General features: G+C 35.7%; 1 protein-coding gene across 7 annotated transcripts; it reads right to left on the reverse strand.

Moving 5' to 3' along the window:
* Positions 1 to 108: 108 nt before the first annotated feature.
* On the reverse strand, positions 109 to 24081 carry LOC121862415 (transmembrane protein 62-like). 7 transcript variants are annotated; one of them, XR_006088227.1, is made up of 17 exons: positions 23942 to 24081; positions 21275 to 21474; positions 20426 to 20537; positions 19734 to 19871; positions 18778 to 18957; positions 18205 to 18466; positions 16749 to 16904; positions 15850 to 16000; positions 14978 to 15100; positions 13395 to 13476; positions 13114 to 13242; positions 12361 to 12479; positions 12019 to 12074; positions 11526 to 11613; positions 10938 to 11071; positions 10714 to 10871; positions 109 to 8190 (listed from the first exon to the last, which is right to left on the reverse strand). XR_006088227.1 is itself a non-coding variant. In XM_042360701.1 (17 exons), exons 2-16 carry the CDS (start codon positions 21470 to 21472, stop codon positions 10750 to 10752), a joined length of 2031 nt encoding a protein of 676 aa, XP_042216635.1. In that variant the 5' UTR covers positions 21473 to 21474; positions 23942 to 24081; the 3' UTR covers positions 109 to 8190; positions 10714 to 10749. The 7 variants fall into 7 exon arrangements, 6 of the variants coding, with proteins under 6 accessions (XP_042216635.1, XP_042216626.1, XP_042216646.1 ...); XM_042360701.1 differs by having other exon boundaries at positions 10714 to 10852; XM_042360692.1 differs by having other exon boundaries at positions 109 to 10852.
* Positions 24082 to 24825: the final 744 nt, after the last annotated feature.

Here is a 24825-nt window from a genome sequence, read left to right on the forward strand (position 1 = left end):
TCATATACAGTTGTAGGTGAAATTAGTGTAACCTTTCAATAAGTGTGAACCCTTGCAGTTGATGCCATAATTATTCTGCAACTCAGCCAAGTGTAAGGAAAACACAAATTGAATTTATATTATTTATTACTGTAGATTTCATATTAATAATTATCAAGTAATGTATATGAAAATGATAAGTTTGGCAAATTGAATAACTACATTATGTGGAGAGTGGTGTAGCCACAGCAGGATAACTTTGTATTTGTCTATAGAAATAATATTCAGTGTAACTTTTCTCAAATTATCCTGGCCTGAACTTTTATTTTAAAACTACCATGAATGACTTTAAAATTTAATTCATATAAATTTTCAAGTTTATTTTCTTATAAACAGCTGAAGTAAATGTTCCTTATCTAAAAGCTGTCTGTTTCATATTTAAAAATACCACTTGTTGGATAACTATACGATATGACTACCTGTACAGTATTGCACTGGAGATAATAATAATGACCTGTGCTGTGATACTGTACAATACTGTGTTCTCTACCTGTCTACTTAGTACAGTACATCTATATAACTTGTTCTCACATAATATTTCTTCCTTGGCCACAAGGAGGTAGTTCTTGAACAATAATTTAGCATTACAGCACTGAATATTGAACACACATTACATTACAGCTTGTACTGTACTTTAATTCTCACATTTGAAAGCACTGAATGACCAATCAATAAGGGAGTAAGCACACAATATTTGTAACATAAGTTCACTCATCCCCCGCCATGAAGTGGGATTTGTTTACTAACTTGAAGTCTACATCGCTCATGTTGAATCTTTGATGACTACCTTTCAAGTAAATGTTTATACAGTAGTTAGAATTATGATACAGAGTCACTTGAAGATTAGGCACCCCAGCTTCTTCCACCAGATAATTAAACACCCTATGTTAGAGTGGTTAATCTTAAGGTGAAATAAACTAAGGTGCCTAATCTTAACACCGATCAATTATACCTACATTTTTACTGAAAGACTGACTGACCAGGCTTGAACAGGAATGTTATTAGGCAAATAACTGGGGAGGTATACAGTACTGTACACTAAACAATGTACACTCCCCCAAAGAGTATCACCTTCCCCCCCAGGCCTGATATATTTGAAAATGAACACAATAACACATGCACAGCAGTCTTGGTTTGGTTGGTATTTCTGATTGTGAGTTGCATCTTTTGCTCTTTCTTCTTGCACCTGATAATCGCCATACCTGCAGTAAACCAATTATTCTCTACATAATGTAAAAAAAATAGGATGAATTGTGATACCATTGCAAAACCAATAACGTCATGAGTAACCTCGCTGATTTATGCACCTTAGATAATATGTCAGCCCCAGGGGATGGGTTGCCAAATAGAAATATAACGTTAATATGTTTTCATGAACCGAGGTTACAATGGAATCGCTTCGAATGAAATATGAAACACCACGATCCGATATTACACTCATTTGCAAATACAGTAATTACAGGTGTATAATGATGCCATATCCAATTACAATGACATTATGATTTACTGGATTTCGATATCATTTCTACCTCAATTGATGAGATAACATTTATGAATATAACATATCATCTCATGATTCATGCTGGCAATGGAACATTCTCTGATACACACTATGAGACAATGTCAATATGGAGACATCACAGGCAACAAGAGGCAGTATCATCACCCTACACGACACAGGCCTAAGCAACAAGGAGATCGAACAACGGCTTGGCTAACAAACATTGATTTATAGCTATACTGTTATTCGGAAAGTGACATTTCTCCATGTCTGTCGGTGCAAGCTGTATTTTCCAATGAGTCGCGGGCAGTACCGGATTAAGGGGTTGGGGGGGCCCTGGGCGACGCCTAGTAGTGGGGGGGGGGCTCCCTGCTGACAACTGAAATTAAATTTAGGTAATATCCAAGATCAATAGAAACAATAAAATCTAGTAATAATGACACATTTACAAATTATTTATTCCATTCAAAGAAAGCGTATACATTCATTTACAAATGCACTTTGCGTGATTTTTTTTCTAGCAAATAAACGTATCACAATGTCAAATGGAAGTTCTCTTGAAATGTCTGATTCGGTGCTTAATAGCATCAGATTGTTGAGTCTCTCCTGGCGCATCTTGGTCCGCAGCCTGTTGTTGATCAGTTTCATTTTTGAGAAGGAACGCTCCCCGGTAGAACTGGAGACCATTAACACCAGATATATCCTCAAAACCGTTTTTACATTTGGAAATGCTGATTGTAATAAAACGACTCATTGGGCTCATCCGCGGCTTTTGCATACAACTTTACCAGAGACGAGAATTGAGATCATTTCATTGGAGATGTTTTCATCAATATCTTTTCCATAAGTTTGCAGAAGATTTTCTGAAGCAGAATGAATGGCATCGGCCGACATGGTTTCCAGATTGCTTAAAAGGCCGAAGTGATCCTTCACCAACGTGTATGGAGCAATCCTTTCGTTTAGGGATACCACTGGTTGATCAATGACTGTGATGAAGCATTTTGTTCGGAAATTGTCTCTTGGACTGAGATCCACTTCACTTGAACGTCCATAATCCAGTGGAGCGAGCCGTACGTTTGATAGCCTCTGACGACCTGAACGGACAAACTCGGTGCTTCCTGCCAGATCTTTTCCTTTTCCTCATTGGCATCAAAACTGTCTCGTTTTCTTTCAACGAAACATTTCAAGGAAATTTACTGCTGATTGAAGAATTAGTTTTGGATCTTGAAGAAGTTTGTGTGGTGTAGTGTTCACTTATTTATACAGCCTTTTTATTATTTTATTATAATCTCTGTGTTGAATAAGTTAAATCAGTTCACCAATCATGAGTTATAGTAGGAAACATTTGTGGCGGCCGGGTGGAGTTACGGTAAGTGGTGCACAGTGAGTGTTAGGCAATCTGTTCCACTTGTTTATCGCTCTGTGGTAAAGGTTTCTAAAACTTTTTTTTACAATGTTGTGGGCGGGGCCCTAGATGTGGGGGGCCCCTGGGCGTGCGCCAGGTACGCCCTCCCCATAATCCGGGCCTGGTCTCGGGTACTAGTATTGGTCATGGATTTCCAGCAGAAAACACCCACTATTTGACTGCCGTTGATATATTTTTGCTACATTAATATCATTATATTATTGTACCAAAGATGGAGCACAGTGATTCACCATAATTACAACAAATGCCAGAAATAATAACTGGCAACCTCACAGATACTAGGAAGGCAGACCTACTAACATAATGCAGGAATCATAATTAGTGATCGCAAATATTCATCCATTGTGACACATGCCATCAATGAGAAAAGGGAACAATACTTTTTTGGGAGACTGTACAGTGTACATGTACTTATACCTGTCTATATCCAACAGTCTCTTCCCAGGCTTAAATAAATGAGTGAGATCACAAGGAATAAAGCTCACTGAAGTAGTAATGCTGGATAGAAAATAAAATGTACATCCTTACGAACAACTATCCACAAAAAATTAATATCGACCAGTAAGAAAGAGCATTACATATAATGCAAAGAATTATATTACGATAATCCATAATATAATCCCAGTCACTTTTGCTCTGAGGAGTTATAAAAGACCAAGTACTGTACGACACAAAACTAACCCATTAACTAAACTATAATGACAATGAAAAATGGAAGTAACTTAAAACTCTAAAAATTTAAAACTGGTTGATACACACACAGTAAATCACACTCTTAATACCGACACAAAAACTGAAAATTAATAATTAATCAACCAATAAATGTATTCCACGATAAAATGACGACCAATCATAATACTCTTGAAATATATGATAATATTGTTCTGTATATAGAACTTTATAGGGTATTAGCAACATGATATACCATCCTAAATACATTATGGTATATCTAAACAGTTTAGTTATAATTTAATACAGTACTGTTTTATCCTGAGTATGAAGAATATAAAGGGGCTCACCAGTACAGTATTTCATGACTGAGAGTAATCATTATCACTTTGTTCCAGGTATCATGAATCCAAAGATAGGCATAGTATATTAATACTAAAATATCCAACAATATATGCTATTGTGCACAGCAGCGAAGCTAGTGTATCTGGTTAACCTCGTGTACTTGCAATACAGTAAACAAGTTCAATACGTACTATGTAATATCACATTCTAAATAAACTTGGAAATTTTGATTACAGGTTACATGAATCTCTATTATACATCTATCACTTACTGAACATTTTACACTTAAGGTAAACAACATAACCAATACTCCTTGGACGTCTTGACACCTCAACACTCCCGCCAACACATCATCATCATCAAGGTTTTCATATGAGTAATCGAGAATTCCTCTTTTAACTGAAGGAATGGTTGATGAGACACAGGGCATCCCAAAGCTCCTCCTATATCCATTGCTTTCTTGGTCATGTTTATCACCTTTGTACAGTATTTTTTACTGAAAGTCATTGGGAAGTGTTTCTTGAGTAAATATGAACCTCATTTAAATTATGTTACAAATATCTTGATCTATGGCCAGTATGATAGTTTCCTCACTTCAGGTAGAGTAGCAGAGGCAGAACATTTTGACAATTCACTTACGGTACTGTAAATCCCTAAAGGTTCTAAGTAAACATTAAAGTCATAGCTAGCAGAAACTGAATATCATATTCCTTACATAATTCATGCTAGTGCCTTAACTACCTCATCAGATCAGTGCTATGTAATACAGGGGATCCTCATTGTAAGTGGTTAATAGGAACCAGAAAAAAGCCACTGCTAATGAAACCACTTATAAAGATGAATTGATTCCCTTAAGAATTAATAGGAATAGGGTCTAATCGGGACCATCACATTTTAAGTGGCACTCAAAGTTTAATTTGGTATCTTTTAGCATTAATATATACCTTAAAAACATTTGATTATACAATATTTTATGAAATTATTTAACTTCACAACTTATTTAAGGTACTTAAAGTTCGTTTGAGGTCGGTGTGTTGATGCAGCGCAAGCTACCTAACCATGCACTCACACACTCATTTCACTGAAAATGGTAAAGTGATAAATGCTCACCACTTTTCTTATGACATGTAACTTCAAATTTCACATCCATCCCATAGCTACTATGCTTCCTTTTAGCCACTACACCACCTTGCTTTGGTTTGGAACTGATGGCTACAAAAATAGTCCACCAATGTCATCAAGGTGCAACAAAGTTGATAAGTATAGTTCTTGGAGCACTTCAAAATAATGCCTGTGGACACAGGTGCCTGGTACTGAGCATGCATAGCACAGGTGAAAAGGATGACCATTCAGAGAGTGGGAGGCGGAGGGGAATTTCAATCACTCAAACGTTAATGCTCCTATAGATTGACGGATTTTAGCCTTAGAATCCTCTTAACTGCGGGAACTTTTTACGTGGAGGTCCACAATTATTTGACCACTTAAGTTCAAAACCACTTATAATGAGGACCCCCTGTACTGGTGTTGCACATGAACATATGTTGTCAGTGGTAGATCCGAGATCCAGGCAGGTACCGTACTGGGTGTGTGCTGGCACGCCCACCCCCCACTCTGGTAAGAAGGTGCCCTTAAAGGTCCTACTTACTATTCCTTACTACCCACTTCTGCCCTAACCATCACCCTTCAATGCTTGCTTGCCCACTACCCCTTACTGTCTAAATCCTGCACAAAATTTATGGAGAAAGATGCAATAAAACAGAAGAGAGCAACCCAATGGTTCCAGAATAGCAAACTTTCTTTTCCCACAAACCTAAACCTCCCCCTGGTTTACAATATATGACAACAAAGTCACTTTTACAAAATTTTTACACCAAAACACACTAGTCTTACTTCTCTGTAACAGTGTAGAAGGTATCATTCCCTTTTTCACTATCTTTAAAACATAGCATGTTTTGTTATTTCCAGTTAATACACCTTTATCAAGATTATTAATATCTAATCACAGATCTATCCTTAACTATTTTGTTCATGAATTGCTTTTATTTTACATTCTACTTCTTGAGCATTCTTGCAGTGAACCCTTCATTCAAGTACATTAGGTCTTCTCAACTTGTATGCATTGTTTAAAATTTGCATGTATCATCATCATCAATTTTCCATGCTTGCAGGGGTTAGGTGCAGTTACCACATGGTAACTCTTCATGCTGCACACTGTCTTCCCAGGTTTTTAATTCGTAATGTCATTTCAAACATCTTTCCCCATGTCATTCTTGCATTTTTGACCCAATTGGTCTCATCCATTCTCTTCACATACCCAAACCACCTCAACCTACCTATACACAAAACGTCATCAATACTGTACTCTCAATACCCTGCTGCCCTCTTACCTCTGAACTACCTTCTCAGTACTATCTGTTAACAGTACTAAGTCATTAGCCTCTCTAGGCAGACCAGTCCTAAAGTCCTGTGATATTGCCTCTAGCACCACCATAAGCAGAAGGGACCATAAGACAGATCCCAAATGAACCTATATTTTCACCTTAAATTAATCACTAGTTTTTTGGCCATCATACAATGCCAGTACTGTGCCTAGCAAAATTTACTCTATTATGACCCAGCATCTCACTACACTGGCTATTTCCACTCTTCTCAGCTCAGTATAAAACCCTTCTCTTCATTTTCACTCTCTCCTTCTCAGAAAATACATCTTCTTCCTTTCCCAAGACCTTTTAAACAACATGTCATACACAAGCAATCTGTGCTGCAAGGCAAATTCTACCCTTGCTATAACCTTTACATTTCTAAGATGCTTCCTATCTAATTTCCTGATAAGACTGTCGTCAATCTGGGTTTTTGTGCCAGCTGACTCATGAGTGATCAGCTTACTTGCCCTCTTCTTATATAACATGTTGCATACTACTGTACCACTGTCAATGTACTGTATGTCCAAGCTCAAGTACCTGTACTCTTTCTCTGTCTACATTCTTTGTACCATTGCCTTGTCCACCATGCACACCTTCATAACTCTCAGTGTGTATACCAACATAAAGTTTAGGTCATCACCCAGTACGGTACCACTATTTCTTTCACTCAACTCTGACATTACATGCATACAACAATATAAATTTGATTCCCTACACATTAAGAAAACAACAGATGTTAAAAGTGTACAACCAGCACATGGTTGCACAAGCATGTTCATATTGGTTTTATGATTCTGAAACCTTATTCAAACAATTTCATAAATATTTGGAAGGCAAACCCAGGAGAGCAGCAAATTTGATTATGATAATCTTCTAAAATTATTTAATATCACATTTCTGCATACAGTCGCCTGCACTTATACCTGACACATTTTGTGAAATGTGGCAGCTCTGTGTTTGTTTTAATGGTATTAAAACTCCCAGAATGGCCCTAAGGAACCTCACAATAGTATCCAAACTAAGGCTACTAGATAAGCCTTCCACAGAGTTGCCACATCTCACAAAATGCACCAGCACACTGTAACAGGTACATTAATCTCAATTTCGCGAAGTAGTTCACTAAATCGAGCGAAAAATAACGATAAAATGCTTTTCGCTAAATCGAGAGTTTGTTATATCGGATTCCATTAAATCGAGAGTACAGTATACTGTATAAGTGCAGGGGACTGTTCTTCTATAGCCATACAAGCTCCACATGGATTTATAAACACAATAAGCTGTCAGGAGATATTGACCAAAGAAAATTTATCCTACAATGAGATACGTAGTACAATACATTCTTCAATGTTTCCTTAGTTTTTCTATACATGACACATATCAACTACTGTATATACATGATGCATATCTACTACTTTATATACTATATAGATATACCAATACAATTACTCAGCAACATACGATGCCTTCATACTGACAAAGCAAATAAGATGCAGCATAGTATTTCTAATAATGATTATTTATGATTATTATACAGTATACCTGTATATACTAAGGTAGAATTTGTAATAAATCACAATAATCTGTTGTGCACTACATTATAAGAATATTTCGAGTGTATGAAGGCATCTGCCCAGATTTATTTGCATAGCTCGTGTGTGTAGCGGATTTCAAAGATTTATCACCATCATCAGGGAGTTATATGACAAGTATCGGCGCTATAAATACAGTGGAAGCAAAGGTAGTTGTGGTGGTGCATTTCAGACATACAGTTTTGAATATCCTCTTTCCTGTAGACAAAAAACAGTACAAGATATTACTGTATCTTTACATAAAATATACATATATCAGTGCAGAGAACGATAAGGATTGACTGAGTGAGTTTTAATATGGACTGAATCTGAAATAGAATGAAAAGCTGAAAAAATTACATGTATCCATAATACTTACATTCTTAAGTCATCTACAATGCTTCTTTATATTTTTACACAAAAATCCAAAAATACATAATCACTCGAAAAGCAAATTGGAGGAAAATCTAACTGACAATGAAATGTCTTATTTACACATGATTTAAATTTTCTGATAATGTAAAGCTTAGACAGCCCAGTTTATTTCACCTGATGGTTAATCACCATAATGCTACCTGGGGGGATTAGGTCTGGTTTGATTAGGTTAGCATTAGGGTGTTTAATCATCAGACGAAATAAGCTGGGGTGCCAAATCTTCACAACATCCTAATTTTCTTTTACTTGTATGCATTAATGTTATCCAAACACAGTTATGCCAGGAATTTAATCGTGATCAAGGTGCACCGTGCGTGAGCTCATTTGATACTAGATTTGACCAACAGTGGCAAAGGTTCAGATACATTCTTGAGTTAGTGCAAGACCAATACTTGCTAGCAGTGCATAACAGAGATGTGGCCAACAGCCCAAGCAGTTAACAGGCAGATCAGTGGCAAAGAGGATAAAGCAAATTATTTAGTTTGAAGAGCATTCTCAGTAGTAGATTTTTGTTAAAAATGTTATATTGTAATTGTACAAAGTGAGTCAGTCTTGGGACTTTTTATTGTTAAACTAAGTTATGTTTTCCCACATACTTTCTGATTTATACAGTACAGGGTACAGTACTTTATACACAATTATGAATTTGTGTAATGTGTGTGTTAATCCTTCAGCAAAGACTTAAAATTTCACAGTACCACAAGCTGTTTTGTTGGGTGATGAAACATAAATAAAATATACCTGAAAATAGGAGACAGAACTGTACAAGTTGGAGAGAATGTTAACAAGTCTTACATACAGCAACACATGATATCATAAAACCATGCATGTAGGAAACATCATTTACCATACACATATAAAGAAGAGGGGATGGTAACACAGGTCTTAACAATATATTATATATGTGCAAACTTAACAGCACTGAACCAAGCAAGCAACAGAAAGCTCTTTATCATGTGAAAGTTTTTTGGAGTTGAACATATATAAAGATTTTACTTAAATTTAATATTGTTATATATTTTATCCTCAAAATATTTTCCTTTTTTAACTTCATACTTCATTTTATTGTGTTTTATACACTTGATTTGTACAGCAGTTCTACCCAAGTAGATGAGAACACAGTTTAACAAAAAATCAAAGAATGATCCTACAATCCCATTTTATAATCTGCACCAGACAAATTGTCCTGTGATAGTTGTTAACCCTACTAGGTCCACAGAGGCTTGACCAAAGGAGATTAATTACAAAAGTAGCTCACCTTTCCACTATAAAACTGGTCTCTTCAATTTCAAATAAAGGAGATTTCCTAAAGAAGTGTGTCTTAGCCATTCAAAACAGATATCAACGCACTATGATGGTCAGAGGTCTCGTTTTCTATAATAAGGTAAGACCAGGATATGGTTCAGGAGTCATCGTCATAATCCAGTGATTTTTCTTTCTTTAATTAAAAATTGTTCAGGCACCCTATTACTTTAGAAACTAGGAGTCCAGCTATGTAGTGGAAGGATGACCTCTTTTACCCTCTTTGGCCAATACACAACAGGGTAAATGCCATGAACCTCGTGGGGTTAACAAACTTTACAGTACCATTCATCTGAGTCCTCTTATCAAAGCAGAGATGCAGTATAGTGCAGTCTTATTACAAGTGATATGTTAAAGATATAAAAAAAATCAAATTTCAAAGATTAATAACCTAGTTATGTTTCTTTTAAAACTAATTATTTGTATTTGTTTTTATGCAAACCTTTCATTCACATTCTTTTAAAATAAAGAGTTGTGCATCACGACACACCAATCTGACAAAAGCACAGTAAAGTTCACAGATAAATCTCTCAAATAAATATTTTATCTTCTTGAATGCATAAAAAATAGTAAAGAATTAACCAATAACAAATAAATGGACGAGGAAAATACTGTACTATAGTAATGCTCTTTTCTCACTACACAACTGCTCATATAAGGCAACTGTTATTTTGATAATTCATAGAATTATTAACTTTCACTTTAGCACAAAATATATCTTGAAATACGAGTATTGTACAGTCCTCTATAAAAAAAAATTCTGACCAACAAAAACTGAAAATCAATAGCTTCATTTTGACCATAGTGTATAAGCTACCACAAACTATTAAGCTACATTGCATTACAGAGAATATGAAGGATCTACTGAACAAGACAGACTCTTCTATCTCCTGTAAAATCACAGAAAATCCACAATGGCCAGTTAAAAATCTAATAATAGGATCTGCCATATCATTAGGCAATAAATTAAGTTTAAATAAATCACAGAAAAGAAAATTACTACACCTGAAGATATACTGTACGAGTACAGTACTTGAAGAGTCAGAGGTCACTCTGAGCAACATGCTCTTGACTCCCATAAGCTTTGCTGATTGTATCATCATCCCAATCCTGGCACCGTGGAGCCCAAACTTCTGCAGCGCCTCTGTAAATTAAGATAATCTCTGAGTTTCAACTAAATACAGGTACAGTAAATAAATAAAATCACCATATCTTGTTTGTATTCTTACCTGAGTAGGTCTTTGTGCATTGTTGATGACTGGTACCACAGTATGATACCAAGAATGGCTGACCATGTACGAAGGGGTCCCAAGAGCAGTGCCATTGTCCCATACGCTAGCCAGAAGGAGTACGCCGTTATCATCTGTAAAACAAGCGCATCCAAGAATTTATCACACCTACACTCAACTCCTTCAATAAGAGGATTCAACTTCTATTATTTTATTTGGTTAACATCAAGACAATTTTATTCAGCAGAAAGGGGTTAGTAGACTATCTCCATTAACCCCTTCACCAAGGGTACGTCACTTAATATTTTAATTGGCTACCAGAAAATTTTATTCGGCAGAGATGGGACTCCATACACAAAGGTTTAAGCTATAAAGGGTCATTACTGAACTCACTATAGATAAATGTGATATAAATCCAGAAACAAAATTTAATTCTCCTCCATGACAACTAACTTTCTCCAGACTAATGAGAACCATTTAAAAAAATACAGATATAAAAAGACAATGTACAGAATATATAAGTAGTATCTCATTATATACTGTACATACATAATTTTAAGGAAAGTAAAGATTCCATGGCTGTCTCACCTGCATTGTTATAAGTAGCAGTACACACACATGGCGGCACAGGTAACGGGGAAAACTACACAGGGGGTCAACATATAACGACAAGAATCTGAAATATTGGAAAAGTCTTTATTGAAGTATCTGTGACTAAGGAAGTAAGAGGAGTTGGTAAGTGTAGAATTTAAGTTGGTCCACTACAGATGGTTGATTGTGTGCTGTGAAATTTATGAGTGGTATTATAGTAGATGACTGGCCCAGTATTTTATTTGTCAATATTTTTTATTAAGATATGAGAGAGTTATAATGAAAACAAAAGATATCAAACTAAATAAAGAATAAATAAATCCCTCTGTAACATTTCCCAAATTGTGAGGAGACAACTCCCAGGCAACAAGGGATAACTGTGCTCAGGGCACTGACATGAATGGTGACCAGTTCAGCACACATCATTACAGAGTAAAACATTAACCCAGTTTAGCCTTATCTATTTATCTATATAAACAATATTTTTTACCTGAAGTCAATGCAGTGTGCCACAGCCAAGATGAGAGGGAGATGAAAGACCAGCATCTGAAAATAAAATTTTATTAAAAAAAAATAAACATTTGAATTCTATGTTTTTTATAATGATAATGTAATCTGCAGGATTAATGGTTTTGAGTGCACTGGAATAGTGAAGTAAATTTGTAAATTAAAACTAATTTAAGACTAATGGGAGTCCACTACACAGTATATAGTACTTTCTATTTCATTATAGTCCACATATTAGTGTATAGTACATGAATCTCAGATTACAATGATTTTTTTTCTGATAAAATTATACTGCTCATCCATCTGCACTGGACTGTCCTCTTACTTGGAAAAAGCCATATGCATATGTCAGTGACCCTGGAAGGTAGCTTCTATTTACAATAGTTCCCCAGGCAAATACGACTCCAATGTGACCTTCAATTACTTCACCCACAAACCACGGCCCTGAAAACAATAGCAATGAGAGCATGAAACAATAACCATTAGGGGCAACTGAGGTATTAATCTTCTTCAAAATATGTGCATCTTATGTGTCATAAATATACCTGTAGTACAAAATGTTTACAATGAAGTCTTTACCTACCCATTTGTTTATACACGACTGTACTGTGTCTTACATGCCTCCTTCAATAGGGAATGCTCAGTACTGAGCCAGAAATACTTAGGACATGAGGCAAGCACTGTATCCACTCATACCTTTTTCACACAAATTACTATATAACTCTTTATATGTAGGTCAAACACTCACCTCTTATTCCACAGTCAACTTACCCAGCTTTGCCTTTCTTGACCATCATATACATGGTGAGCCTAACTTGAATATGAGTCAAACTGTCAGTTAAATCAAAGTTTAGGGGACTTACTCTCATATTAACTCCCCTTAGGCTATCACAGCGCAACAAAAATAACGTAAATAAAAAAACTAGATCATGCAGCACCAAAAAAAATGAATAACAATTGTAAAATAAAAATAAAAATAAATAAAACTGTACTAATAACTTGTTACCTGCTGCAAATTAATTCATTATACTGTACATGCCTATAACAGACTGCTAAAATATAAATAGGCCTCCCTTACCAACAGGCAAGTACACAGCAGTAACAACAATGGGCCAGAAGAGTCTATCAACAGAGACCAAGACCCATAACTTGCGGAGCCACATGTTGCAGATCTTCCATTTTGGACGAGGACGGATCATGCGTCTCTCTGAAAACAATTGGAATTATAATTAAATATTGTAAATATTCAGAAATTGTATTACTTTTATAAACTCACAAAGACAACTGGTGTGAAATCTATTCACTATTTATTCTATTACTTTAAATTTTCCATTACACTCATGAAAGAGTTTACCATACCTAGTACTAGATGATGAATGTAGCGCAGCACACACAGGGGAACTACACAAACACACACCATAATGCCAAAGAGGAACTGAAACTGGAAAAAATATATATACATCATTCCAGAATAAATCAACTGAAGACATTTATTTAAATTAATTCCATTATGCATTTTTACACATTGGTTGTTATGAAAACCAAGTGGTTGTTCCGTACTGAACCCGGAACAAACACACCTTAAGAGTTATATGGTCCAATAAGAGAAACAAGTAGTGTCTCCATCTCTGTTGGTGTGGATAAAATTGACATGGGGAAAGAGAAATTACGAAGAAAAAAAAAAAAAAGGAACTCATATTTCCTTGTTAATTATCTTCTCAAAAGTACATAAACCACATGAGGTCAAGGGGGTAAGACGGGAGAATAAACCAAAATCACGTTACGAGATACAAGCAATTTAGTCTCGCACGCATTAGATTGTGTGTATCACTATAATGCACCATTCGAAATGAATGAAACTGGTCTCAAGCAATGGGAAATCTAGCGTACTTTCAGATTATGTGAAATTTTTCGCATCAGTTATGTCCAAGCACCTCATAATGTATGCAAGAACTGTGGTCAATGTCATATTATTTCACTGTATAACATAGGAGCTGATAACCTAAAGAACCAAACTCTCAGGAAAGTGGAGTTACATTTTTAAAGGAAAATGAATATGAATCCTTAATACCACTATGCCATTAACTTTAGGGACCATCAAAATGTGCCTTTAAGTTTGAGGATATTATAACGTAGGATCCGATGGACCTTATCTGTTAATAAGTCCCAAGCTAAATGTCACAATCTCAAGATTGGGACTCGGCAAGACTGGGCCTATTATGATTAGGGTCAATTAGAGCTGTGGCTTCATTAGAAATGGGACACATGAACATTGGGTTTTATTAGGACTAGGGTGCATCCAAACTTATTGAAACACAACTTGACGATACTTAACCCTCGAGTATGGAGCAAACAAGTCCACCTTCTGCACCATAAAGGCTTCTGAGGAGAAAATTAGAATGGTGTACGGTGTGTGTCCTGTGGTGATGTGAGGGAGGTGAGGCAAGGGATTTGGGGGTAGGGGGAGACACTGGCATTATGTAAGGTATTTTCTTTATTAAAATAATGTATATATTCATTTGTATGAGTTACCTCCATCCTTTATATTAATCTACTGGAACAACTTTCTTTCATTTCTATATCGAAAATCTAGAGTCCTCTCCATATACTGCCTTAAACCTTTTCATTTTGCTGTAGTTAGTGGTGGTCTATATTATTGACTTTATTTCTATTCATACCCCAACATCATCTGCTATATACTGTATATCACTGTTTTCTTTTACAAGAGCCTGAAACGTTAAAACAAAAACATACTATAACATAAATATAAACACAGTACAAGTCATAATTTTCAAACTTGAATAAAAAAAATCAATCTGAATCTTTTTAGACCTGCACATGTTTATTTTATGTCCCATATATGCTGAATACACTCAACTACATCATCTAAACCACTAATAAACTCCTCCAAGCTCTACAAGGATACTGAATACTGTACTTACAAACATAGAGATGTTGGACATGAGAAGTGCTCTTGGCCAGAAACGAAATGAAGGTTGAGATTCATCCAGAGAAAACGGTTGTGTAAGTGTTGCTACTCGACCACTAGCATCTCTTGCAAATACCTGACAAGTAAATAATTAGAATTAGCTTAAAATACAGTATATTTATATCACAGGACTAATTTAGAGCATAAATGGATAGTGCAATAAATTTTGATAATAAAGAGGTTCTGTACAGCGGTAATGCACGTATTTATCACCAATATGGCATTGGTTCAGGTCCTGCTTGACCTGGACACATGTGAGAATGGTGTTATCCAGTGTGACACTACCAAACACCAGAGGTTTCCCGGACTCTGGTTTCCCTCTGTATTATCACTGGATAGACCAACATCCCAAATGGCTAGTAAGCCGATACGTGATGATATGTAATTAAAAGAAATAAAAATGTAGTTGGTAATGATATACAGAAGTATTAAAGTATTGAATTAGTGTTGCAGCCACATATGAAGAAACACAAAATAGAATGGTAAATGTGATGCATGGAAAACTAATGATGAAACCGAAAGGAAACTTTTCATGGCCGTTCTATGGAGATGATGCGGTTCCGTTAGCTCTGATAAAATAAGAGGGGCGAACCAACTTAAATCATGCTTCAAGATATGAGCAGTTTTGTTTGGTGCACATTAGATGATGTGCATTTCTCTAATGCACCTTATGAAGTGAATGAAACCAGTCTCAAATAACAAGAAACTTAATGTACTTACCCCACTTACCCTGAATGAGTCATATGAAGAGATACCGTACATACACCAGTGAGAAATAGCATTAAAGGTCATACAAGTAATCTAATCCCACAGCAGTTCAATTACCTCAATCAAGTGTAACCCCTCGACATAAGTGTTTGGATTCCACTTGGCTACATAGAGGGGTCCTTCTTCGTGAGACAGGGCGAGCCAGGAATTCGAGTCGTCTATTCTGACTCGAGCTTCAGCGATAGCACACAGAGACCACAGCAACACCCTGGAAGACAGATATAGTGAATACAGATACAGTGAAGACAGATACAGTAAAGACAGATACAATGAAGACAGACACAGTGAAGAGACACAATCAAAAACAGTGAAGACAGACGCATTCATAAAAAACCTTAATATTCTATTTTTTTTATCTCTCTTACAAGTCACTTCCTTTATAAAAACATATTCATGATTTTAGTTCATCAACAATCTATCTATATGTATACTGGATTTATACCTAACTACCTAATTACATCTATCTATCAATCTCTATTTCTATCTATCTAACTATATCTATCTGTATTTACATCTATCTACTGTATCTATATATGGTATATTTATGTGTCTATCTAGCTATCAGTCAACTTTACCCTAATGTGATGGAATAGGTATGGTATATTAAGCCACATATGATATACAATAAATAGCAATAATAGCATTTATATATCATTCTATCATCCGTCCACACTTGTTATCAATCTATCATCCACTCATGATTTATTATATCATTCTATCATCCGTCCATGCTTTTACAGTACAACATTTCCTGCACTGATAAATTAGCATACCATCTCCTCCACCGTCAGGCATCATCACCCATGTCACTTCCCTCTCTCCTCGTGTCTTATTATTTTACTTACATACATCATCACTTTCCTGACCTTGTCTACCTTCGCCACCTTCCTTTATTCATGACCAAACCCGAGTCTATATATACACTACACTACACTATACCACGCTTACAAACAGACCTGATGTGAGTCGATTCTTTAATTAGGTGCAGTGGTTCATGGTGCTTCATGGCATACAATGCGTGCTTGGGGTTTGTTACAAGGATGATGGGCCAAGTGCCATGATTCAGATCGGTGAAAGAAAACAGCCCGTGGTCTATTGCAGCAACCCGAAAACTGCAATCGGAAAATGTAATTACAGTAATCTTATTGTAAAATGGTAACGGCAATATGAAAGAGTATGATATATAGAGGAATTAGCTTGTTAAGGAAGAGTAGGGTTTGAGAAGGTGAAGAAGCCATGAGAGTGCAGGATAAGTGAGAAGCATAGAAGGCTTTGGAGAGGTTAAAGGAATGTGTAGGGCAGGTTTGTGTGAAAATACAAAAAGGGTAACAAGGATATATAATGCAGAGTTGAAAATTGTAAGTTATTACGGTTTAAATAATCAAGAAAATATTATGATGGAGATTATAAGAATGTATTTAAAATATTCCTAAAGTGAAGATTTTTTTTAACGTAATCCAATCATTCTAAAGTAGAGCACTGTATGTGATTAACTGGAAGGGAAATAAAGTTAAATATTCTCACTAAATGATGGGGCACAACTCTGCAATAATAAACATTTCATTCTGACCTTTAAATCACAGACACATAATATACCATTACCAGTAGGGGAAACTTGTGTCAAAACATAAAATAAAAATATAAATACACAACAGAATGGACAGAAGGAAAATCCTAACATAAAAAAAAAATCACTTCAAGCTTTGAATTCTAGAGAAGTAAAAATGTAAAGAAATTGGATAAATGTCCAGGTGATGGGTAGAAATAAAATATTAAATTTCCAGTAACTTCAAGAGGTAATGTGCCACGATAGCAAATACCATCATAAGTAAAATCAAATTAATCCTGTATTTTCAAAGGATTTAATAAGTTTGTTGGCTATCATTGGTGAAATTACAGGTACCTCCCTGTTTTCCACTGTTTGTATATCTGCACTGTCTAGGTACATTTTTCATATACTGTACCTACACTGTGTATGTATAGTATAGTGTGTACCTGTTGAATTGTATAACCCTGCATTGTCTATAAATATGTTGAATATAGTAAAATATAAATAGACCTGAACATAAAAGATACAATTGAAACCTTTAACAGAGGAACAGACATACAGGAGGATGAATGGAAGGATTAACACACATCACATCACATCTCCAATTTAGGCACCAAAAATATTCAAAGGAAAAAAACAGCAACAAAACAGGTGAGGTAGGGTGGGGGGGCATGCAACTATCAGAGAATTTTGCATACTGGCTTGACTAAAACAAAATTAAAAGTAGAACTGGTACCTGCAGAAATTATGGTTAAATACATAAAAAATTGCTATTCAGAGAATCTTCAAGTGAGATATATTGCCTGCCAAGTGATATTGCAATATTAAAGTCTATAAGCTATAAAAAAAAATCACATACTCACATCCGGCCATCTTTCCAATCTCCTAACTCCAGTTCCAGTGAGCCTGTGTGTTGTCGCGTATACATGTTAGGAACAAGGCCACCGAGAGTGTGCAGGTGACCACACATGTAAGCCAGTCCACGGCCCATCAGACGACGTATCCCAGGTTCCGACGAGAGTATGCAAGAAGTGGGATAGTGACCAAACCATATAGTGTAGTTATGACGCATGCTGGCCATCTCAAACTCTTCGAGTAGTCTCATCTCTGAGGCAGTCACCATTCCTGTTGGAAAAATCCTCATTGCTCTGGTAGTCTAGTATTAACAATGGTACTGTACTGTATTTTTTTCACAACTCCAAGCAAGAAAAACAAAATTCTCTGGTAGCTTTCACTAACACATTCATCTCCTTATTAAAAAGAGGCAATTTCATTATCTTACTCAGACATTCATTTACTTTCACCAAATTTCCTTTTCAACATAGTCTTCTGCTAGGATGTTTCACTCAACAACAAGAATCAAAGATAAAGTATTCATGTAATTTACTAGTCACTTCCTACACCAACCCAGCACCAGACACGGATGATACACTTACCAATAAAATTGAAAGGTCTTCTAGGACCTGGTAGAAGACAGGCATCAACGGCAATGAAGGCCACAGAATCTGAACCCCGAGTGTAGGTATACATGTATGACCGCTGGTGACGCTGACCCTGAATACTGTACTTCTGGTAGTAGTTTTCTTCACTGGCCAGTGATGCCACATTGAAGTTGTCTACATAAAAAACAAAAGAAAGTTTTTCTTGAATTTTTTAGCTGCAAAGAACAAAATTAACTTTAATGAGTAATGTACTGTACTGTATAAGCAATACCAAAACAAATAATTATTACTATTGTCTGTTCACTTGAAGCTTACAACTGAGGCCTATGGTCAGTTTGTAGTAAGGCAGCTGATTGGTAAGTGAACAGGTATGTGAAGAGTCACTACAGTTCTTCAGTATTTAATCTATCATACAGTACAGTACAGTATTTATAATCTGATATTTTAAGGGATAATAAATTTTGTGTTGATCTTTGAAAAACAAAAATTAGAATGTGAAATGCAATGGCAACAAATATCACAAAGAAAACAATTTTTTTTTTAAATTTCAGTTATATCCTTAGGCAGTCTCATCATGTAGCAAGAGGGAGTTTGAGCCGACGAACGTGTTCATCGTATTCGTGTTTTATCACCAGCGCGTTTCACAAGCAAAGACCATCCCTAGATCTCATATCCAATAAGAAGTTGTCAGTTGTCTCCAAAAGGAAATATATCCTGACATTAGTGTTCCAGCAAATTCCACTCTACTTACATGTACACAACCAAGAGGTAGCCACACCTACTGTACACCCTCAGAGGAACCAGAAGACAAATGTGTCCACAACATTTAAGTACTAGCACTAGTGGGGCCAAGGCATTAAACATATAGACTGTCAACAGAGTAAATTCTTCATGAAAAATAGACAAGAATATATAAGATGAACATGTCTGAGAAAACCCAAAATTACTACCATGGTTTCCTCTAATGTCCAGCCAAACAGTGTTGTTCAGGACCCCTGTTGAGCGTAGAACATTACTGTATATGGCCCATTCCTCAACGTACTGTCGAGAACCCAGCATATCGGCAGCTTTGGCATCTGTCAAGTCACCTGCAGAATATCACCAAGCAATCTAACATAAGTTGATGAGAAAACAGTACAAATGCCCTACAATACAACCCAATAAAATCAGCATGACTCTGTGTACTTTACCAACAGAGAAACTTAGTACAGTACAATGAGTTTTGAAAAATACTACATTTCTTAAGTTATATGAAGGTATATACAGTACTGTAATTGATGTTTTACTTGCGTACAGCTAAGATGGCATGGGGGCACCTATCATGCTGCCCATATCAGGATATAAGAGGTGACAATACAGTACTCTTAAAGATACAAAAAAATGGCAGTAGAAAAACCATTATTATAAAACAAAAACTTATTACAATTTCACTGTTAGTTGGGATCAGTATTTCATTGTACATTCAGGATTATTATAGCGAATTATGAAAAGGAATGAGCACAGTTTTGTATATTTAATGGTTTTAATAAAAAATTACCAGTAAATAAGATTTTGTACCATATTAAGAGATCAGAACCACATTGATAAGATCTTCATAAATCCAAACACATTTGCCCCCAGAAGAATAATACTTGGTACTGACCAGAGGCAAGGACAACTGCAGGTCTGATGGTGGCCACAGTGGAGGCGGCAAACTCCCTGAAGTGAGTCGCTCTTGTGGCATCTTGAAACACACTCAGGTGAAGATCAGAAATCTGTAGGTAAATAAACAAATAATTGCAGTGACCTTGTGTTAGGCATCATCAATATTTTACAGCCATTTTCCCACACTAGTCAGGATTACCTGATTTGCTGCTCTCCATGTTGCAGTCTCAAATGTCAGGTACTTAACCCAAATGTCATTTCTTAGATCCACAATTGCTGAGGTTGTCCTGTGTTCCTAGGCATTTTAACCCTTTCACTATGGGGATGCCACTTTTAATATTTTATTTGGCTAATGCCAGACGATTTCATTCAGAAGAGAGGGGACCCATACACAAGTGGTTAAAGCTGACCCAGTGACTGATCAAATGGAACCCAATTCTAATAAACCCAATGATTAGATTAGGTGAGCTATGGCTGATTAGGACTAGGGACCGTTTGTTTTGAAACCATTAAAAAAAATTGTGGGGTAATACAAGCACTATGCCATGACAAGAAAAGAAGTTCAGTCTGTGTATCAACTTTAAGCATGTTTGAATGACTATATGTGAGGGGCAGTCATTTAATTTCTCACATTTGGCCCCCAAGCAACCAGACTGTTAATTAAATCCAGACCTTGGATTCATGGCAGACAAACTCAAGTATGGGTATATGTAGGTGAAAATAAAGTGCAAGATGTAAGCTAAGTAATATATGTCAGGAGAAATACAAATAAAAATAAAATAAAAATTAAATATACTGTATATCTACCTGTCAGCATCACAGAGATGTAATATGCTGCACAACTGACCTGCATAAACCATATCAGGTGGTCGGCCGCAGAGTCGAGGACCACCTGGGCTGATTCTCTGCGCCTAGGCCTTGTATCGTGACCGTCATCCAGCGGTTCCCTCAAGTCAATGCTCAGCACACGCACCACTTGGCCCACAAGAGATGCACCTCCTATGACTAATATAGTCCAGACAATTGCTCCCAGTCCCACACGCATGTCTGAGAATATCAAAATTAACTTCATTAGTCACTGGGTACACTACAGAATTTTATGCAGTAAAACCTCGATTAACCGACCACATATGGGGGAAAGGGGGCCGACGGATAATCCAAAAGGTCAGTTAATAGTACATAAAGTCTACGGAAATAAAACATACATTTTCAAAGTACCTTTCCTTAACCTACCTCATTTAAGTCCCTCTATTCATTTTTGTTCACTTGCCATTCATATTTCAGTAGAATTTGCTTTAAAACATTAACCACTTTAGTAAATAAATATGAACCAGCACAGAAACCGTGAATAAAAAATGGAAAAGTCAAAGAACATGTCATCACAAAAATTGTGACCAAGTCCCAGGTTGCTGATCTGACTTTCTACCTCATTTACACACAATTGCAGGGTCTCAATTACTTCTCTTACTATTGACAACACAACATACACATTTTGTTTCTCACTCTTGATTTTTTTTTCATTTTTATATGGTTCTTTATTACTATTATTATTATTATTACATTATCGCCCCCGGCCCCGATGTGGGTCAGTGACCTGTGCCCGGGTGGGCTAATCCCCGTAAATTAAAAAAAAAAAAATTAGGAGTTCGGGATTGACGGTTAATCCGAAAGTCGGATAATCGAGGGTCAGTTAATCGAGGTTTTACTGTATATACAAACTTCATGAAAATATATTTTATAGAGACGTGACCGATCGCCCAAGCAGCTAACAAGCCGATCAGTGGTGAAGAGGAAAAAAGAAAAGATACAAAATTACAATACTGTACATATATATATATATACAGTACAATACTTTACAATATTGTAATTTCTATATTTTTTAAGATAGTCTTAACTACTGTATCAGTATAGCTAAAACTTACTGGACAGTACACATAAGAAAAAAACTAAAACATTTTCATGAGTTTTATTTTTCAATGGCATTATATGAAATACAGAAGAAAAATATCACTACCAGATACCATATAATAATTAGAACAAAAACTGAGAAAATTTTTGTTTCTAGTCCTCCGGTACTGTACAGTAGAGCCGAAAAGTAGTCACTATTATTGACAAAAAAAAAAAAAAAATCAAAATGCATCAGATAATGTCTACAACTGTGAAGGTTTCCAGGGAATATTACCCCAAGCCACCACACCTTGGCTCTCCTGATCATTGCTGCTGGGGTGGGTAAATTCTGTACCCCAGCACATAATATTAGGTTAGGTTAGAATAAAGATATTTTTATAGACCGCACACTATAGTAGCACCTAATTTTCTATGTAAATTACTTAAAACTCATAGTAATTTATTCTGTCAAAGGATATTCACCTGGCATTCTCAGACAACTAACTAAACAAATTAGGTTAGATAAGGTTAAGTTACACCAATTATATTAGATTACCAGAGGTTAGGTTATGTTAGGTTAGTCATTTTTGGTAGCAAGTACAAGTACATACTCCTTAATGCTGACACAACACTCGCTGGCAAATTACTCCAATAATTAACAACTCTTACGTCAAAAAAAAAGGGTCTGTATGGATTTATCCGTTTTTCTTCAAACTTTACAGACGAAATGTTGTTATAATTGTAGATACAGTACAATGAAATCTATTTTAAATATTTTCAACAACTAAGTTAATCCATCTAGCAGGGTAAATGTGTCAATTTAGGTTAGGTTGGATTATGATTGGTCAGGTTGGTTAGGTTGTTTGGGTAGGTTTAGTTAAGTTAGTATGATTGGTCAGGTTGGTTAGGTTGTTTGGGTAGGTTTAGTTAAGTTAGTATGATTGGTCAGGTTGGTTAGGTTGTTTGGGTAGGTTTAGTTAAGTTAGTATGATTGGTCAGGTTGGTTAGGTTGTTTGGGTAGGTTTAGTTAAGTTAGTATGATTGGCCAAGATGGTTAAGCTGTGTTAAAATTCTAAACTTCGAAAGAAAATGAATCTAGTCTCAATAATCATCACAACTTAGTATTTATCTATAAAGTTCAATAACAAAACTATAATGATCAAAGCTACATCAATAATATAAATATTAGACAAGATTTACAACACATACTACTGAATTATCATTACAAACAAGCATCAATAAAGATCTAATGAAAAAAAATTATATAATAAAAATTAAAGAAAAACCCTTTATCACACATTACCTCATATAACTTCACTTTATTCAATCATTACTCAAATATTTAAAAGGAAGTACTGTAATTGTGATTTATATAAGGTGAAAATCTGTTATATATGAAATGATGTACTATTGGCTTATTAGGCCTCCCATAACCCCTAGGTAAGGTTACATAAGAGCCTCGCAAGATAAGACATAAAGGCTTCAGCATCACCACCAAAATAAGGTGAAAATGATGCAATAATGAGACAGTCTTTCAGGTCTATCCACCATTAATGACGTGTATTTTACTTTACTATTAACAAAATGAAAGATATTCTCGTATATATGGGGTGGATAAATGTTGTACCTGTGTTTTAGGCGAGGTGCATCATCCAGAGGACATATTATGGATCCCAATCAACACAGCACAGACAACAGCCTTGCGCAGTCCACCACCCGCATGTTCCTCCTGCGTCAGGCACACCGACCTGCTGCAGGGTGGCCTCACTCAACTGCAGTTGTTGTACGAAATAAGAATGGAATGTTGCTTATATTATATGCTTAATGCTCTACCTTTCATGGCCTCCGAGAGTTTTATGCTATTTAAAACATAAATGTACTCTATATCAGCAGTACGGTGTTGTCATATATGCGATAAAAGTGATAGATATAAATAATCCATCTATATACATGTATGTGATTTAATTTACAAATTTTGATATAGTATCAATAAATATAAACCATTTTGATGATCATATACATTAAAAAAAAAAAAAAAAAAAAAAAAAAAAATATATATATATATATATATATATATATATATATATATATATATATATATATATATATATATATATATATATATATATATATATATATATATATATATATACCAATTTAAGGTGTAGCAAAACAAAAATAATTTTATTATTAACTTTATCATTTTATTCTTAACATAATATTTAATACTCTAACATATTAATGCTAAATTACACATTTTACTTAATTTTCTGTTCCTAGCCCCCCAAAAATATGTCATGTGTGTGTGTGTGTGTGTCAGCTGGCATGGGCATTCCCCGCAGGGCAATGTAATTTTGTGGGTCTCACTGGCTCACGGAGTATGGCCGGATCTGACCTGACCTTATGGCTTCACCTGACTAGATCTGAAGGCTGGAGCACACCTGCATCGAACCAAGCTATTGTCCTGGCCACATGGCCAGCCAACATTTTAAGAGAGTGGCTTGGTTCGAA

The sequence above is a fragment of the Homarus americanus genome, unplaced genomic scaffold, assembly GCF_018991925.1.
Source record: "Homarus americanus isolate GMGI-L3 unplaced genomic scaffold, GMGI_Hamer_2.0 scaffold40248, whole genome shotgun sequence".
Lineage (NCBI taxonomy): Eukaryota > Metazoa > Arthropoda > Malacostraca > Decapoda > Nephropidae > Homarus > Homarus americanus.

Coding starts and splice junctions, on each gene's coding strand:
- LOC121862415 (XM_042360701.1), bottom strand. CDS start 21,472: ATGCGTGTGGGACTGGGAGCAATTGTCTGGACTATATTAGTCATAGGA. Junction 19,872..20,425: donor TGCAGTTGTCCTTGCCTCTG/GTCAGTACCAAG, acceptor GATATTCTGCAG/GTGACTTGACAGATGCCAAA. Junction 15,101..15,849: donor AGGGGTTACACTTGATTGAG/GTAATTGAACTG, acceptor TTTACTTGTCAG/GTATTTGCAAGAGATGCTAG.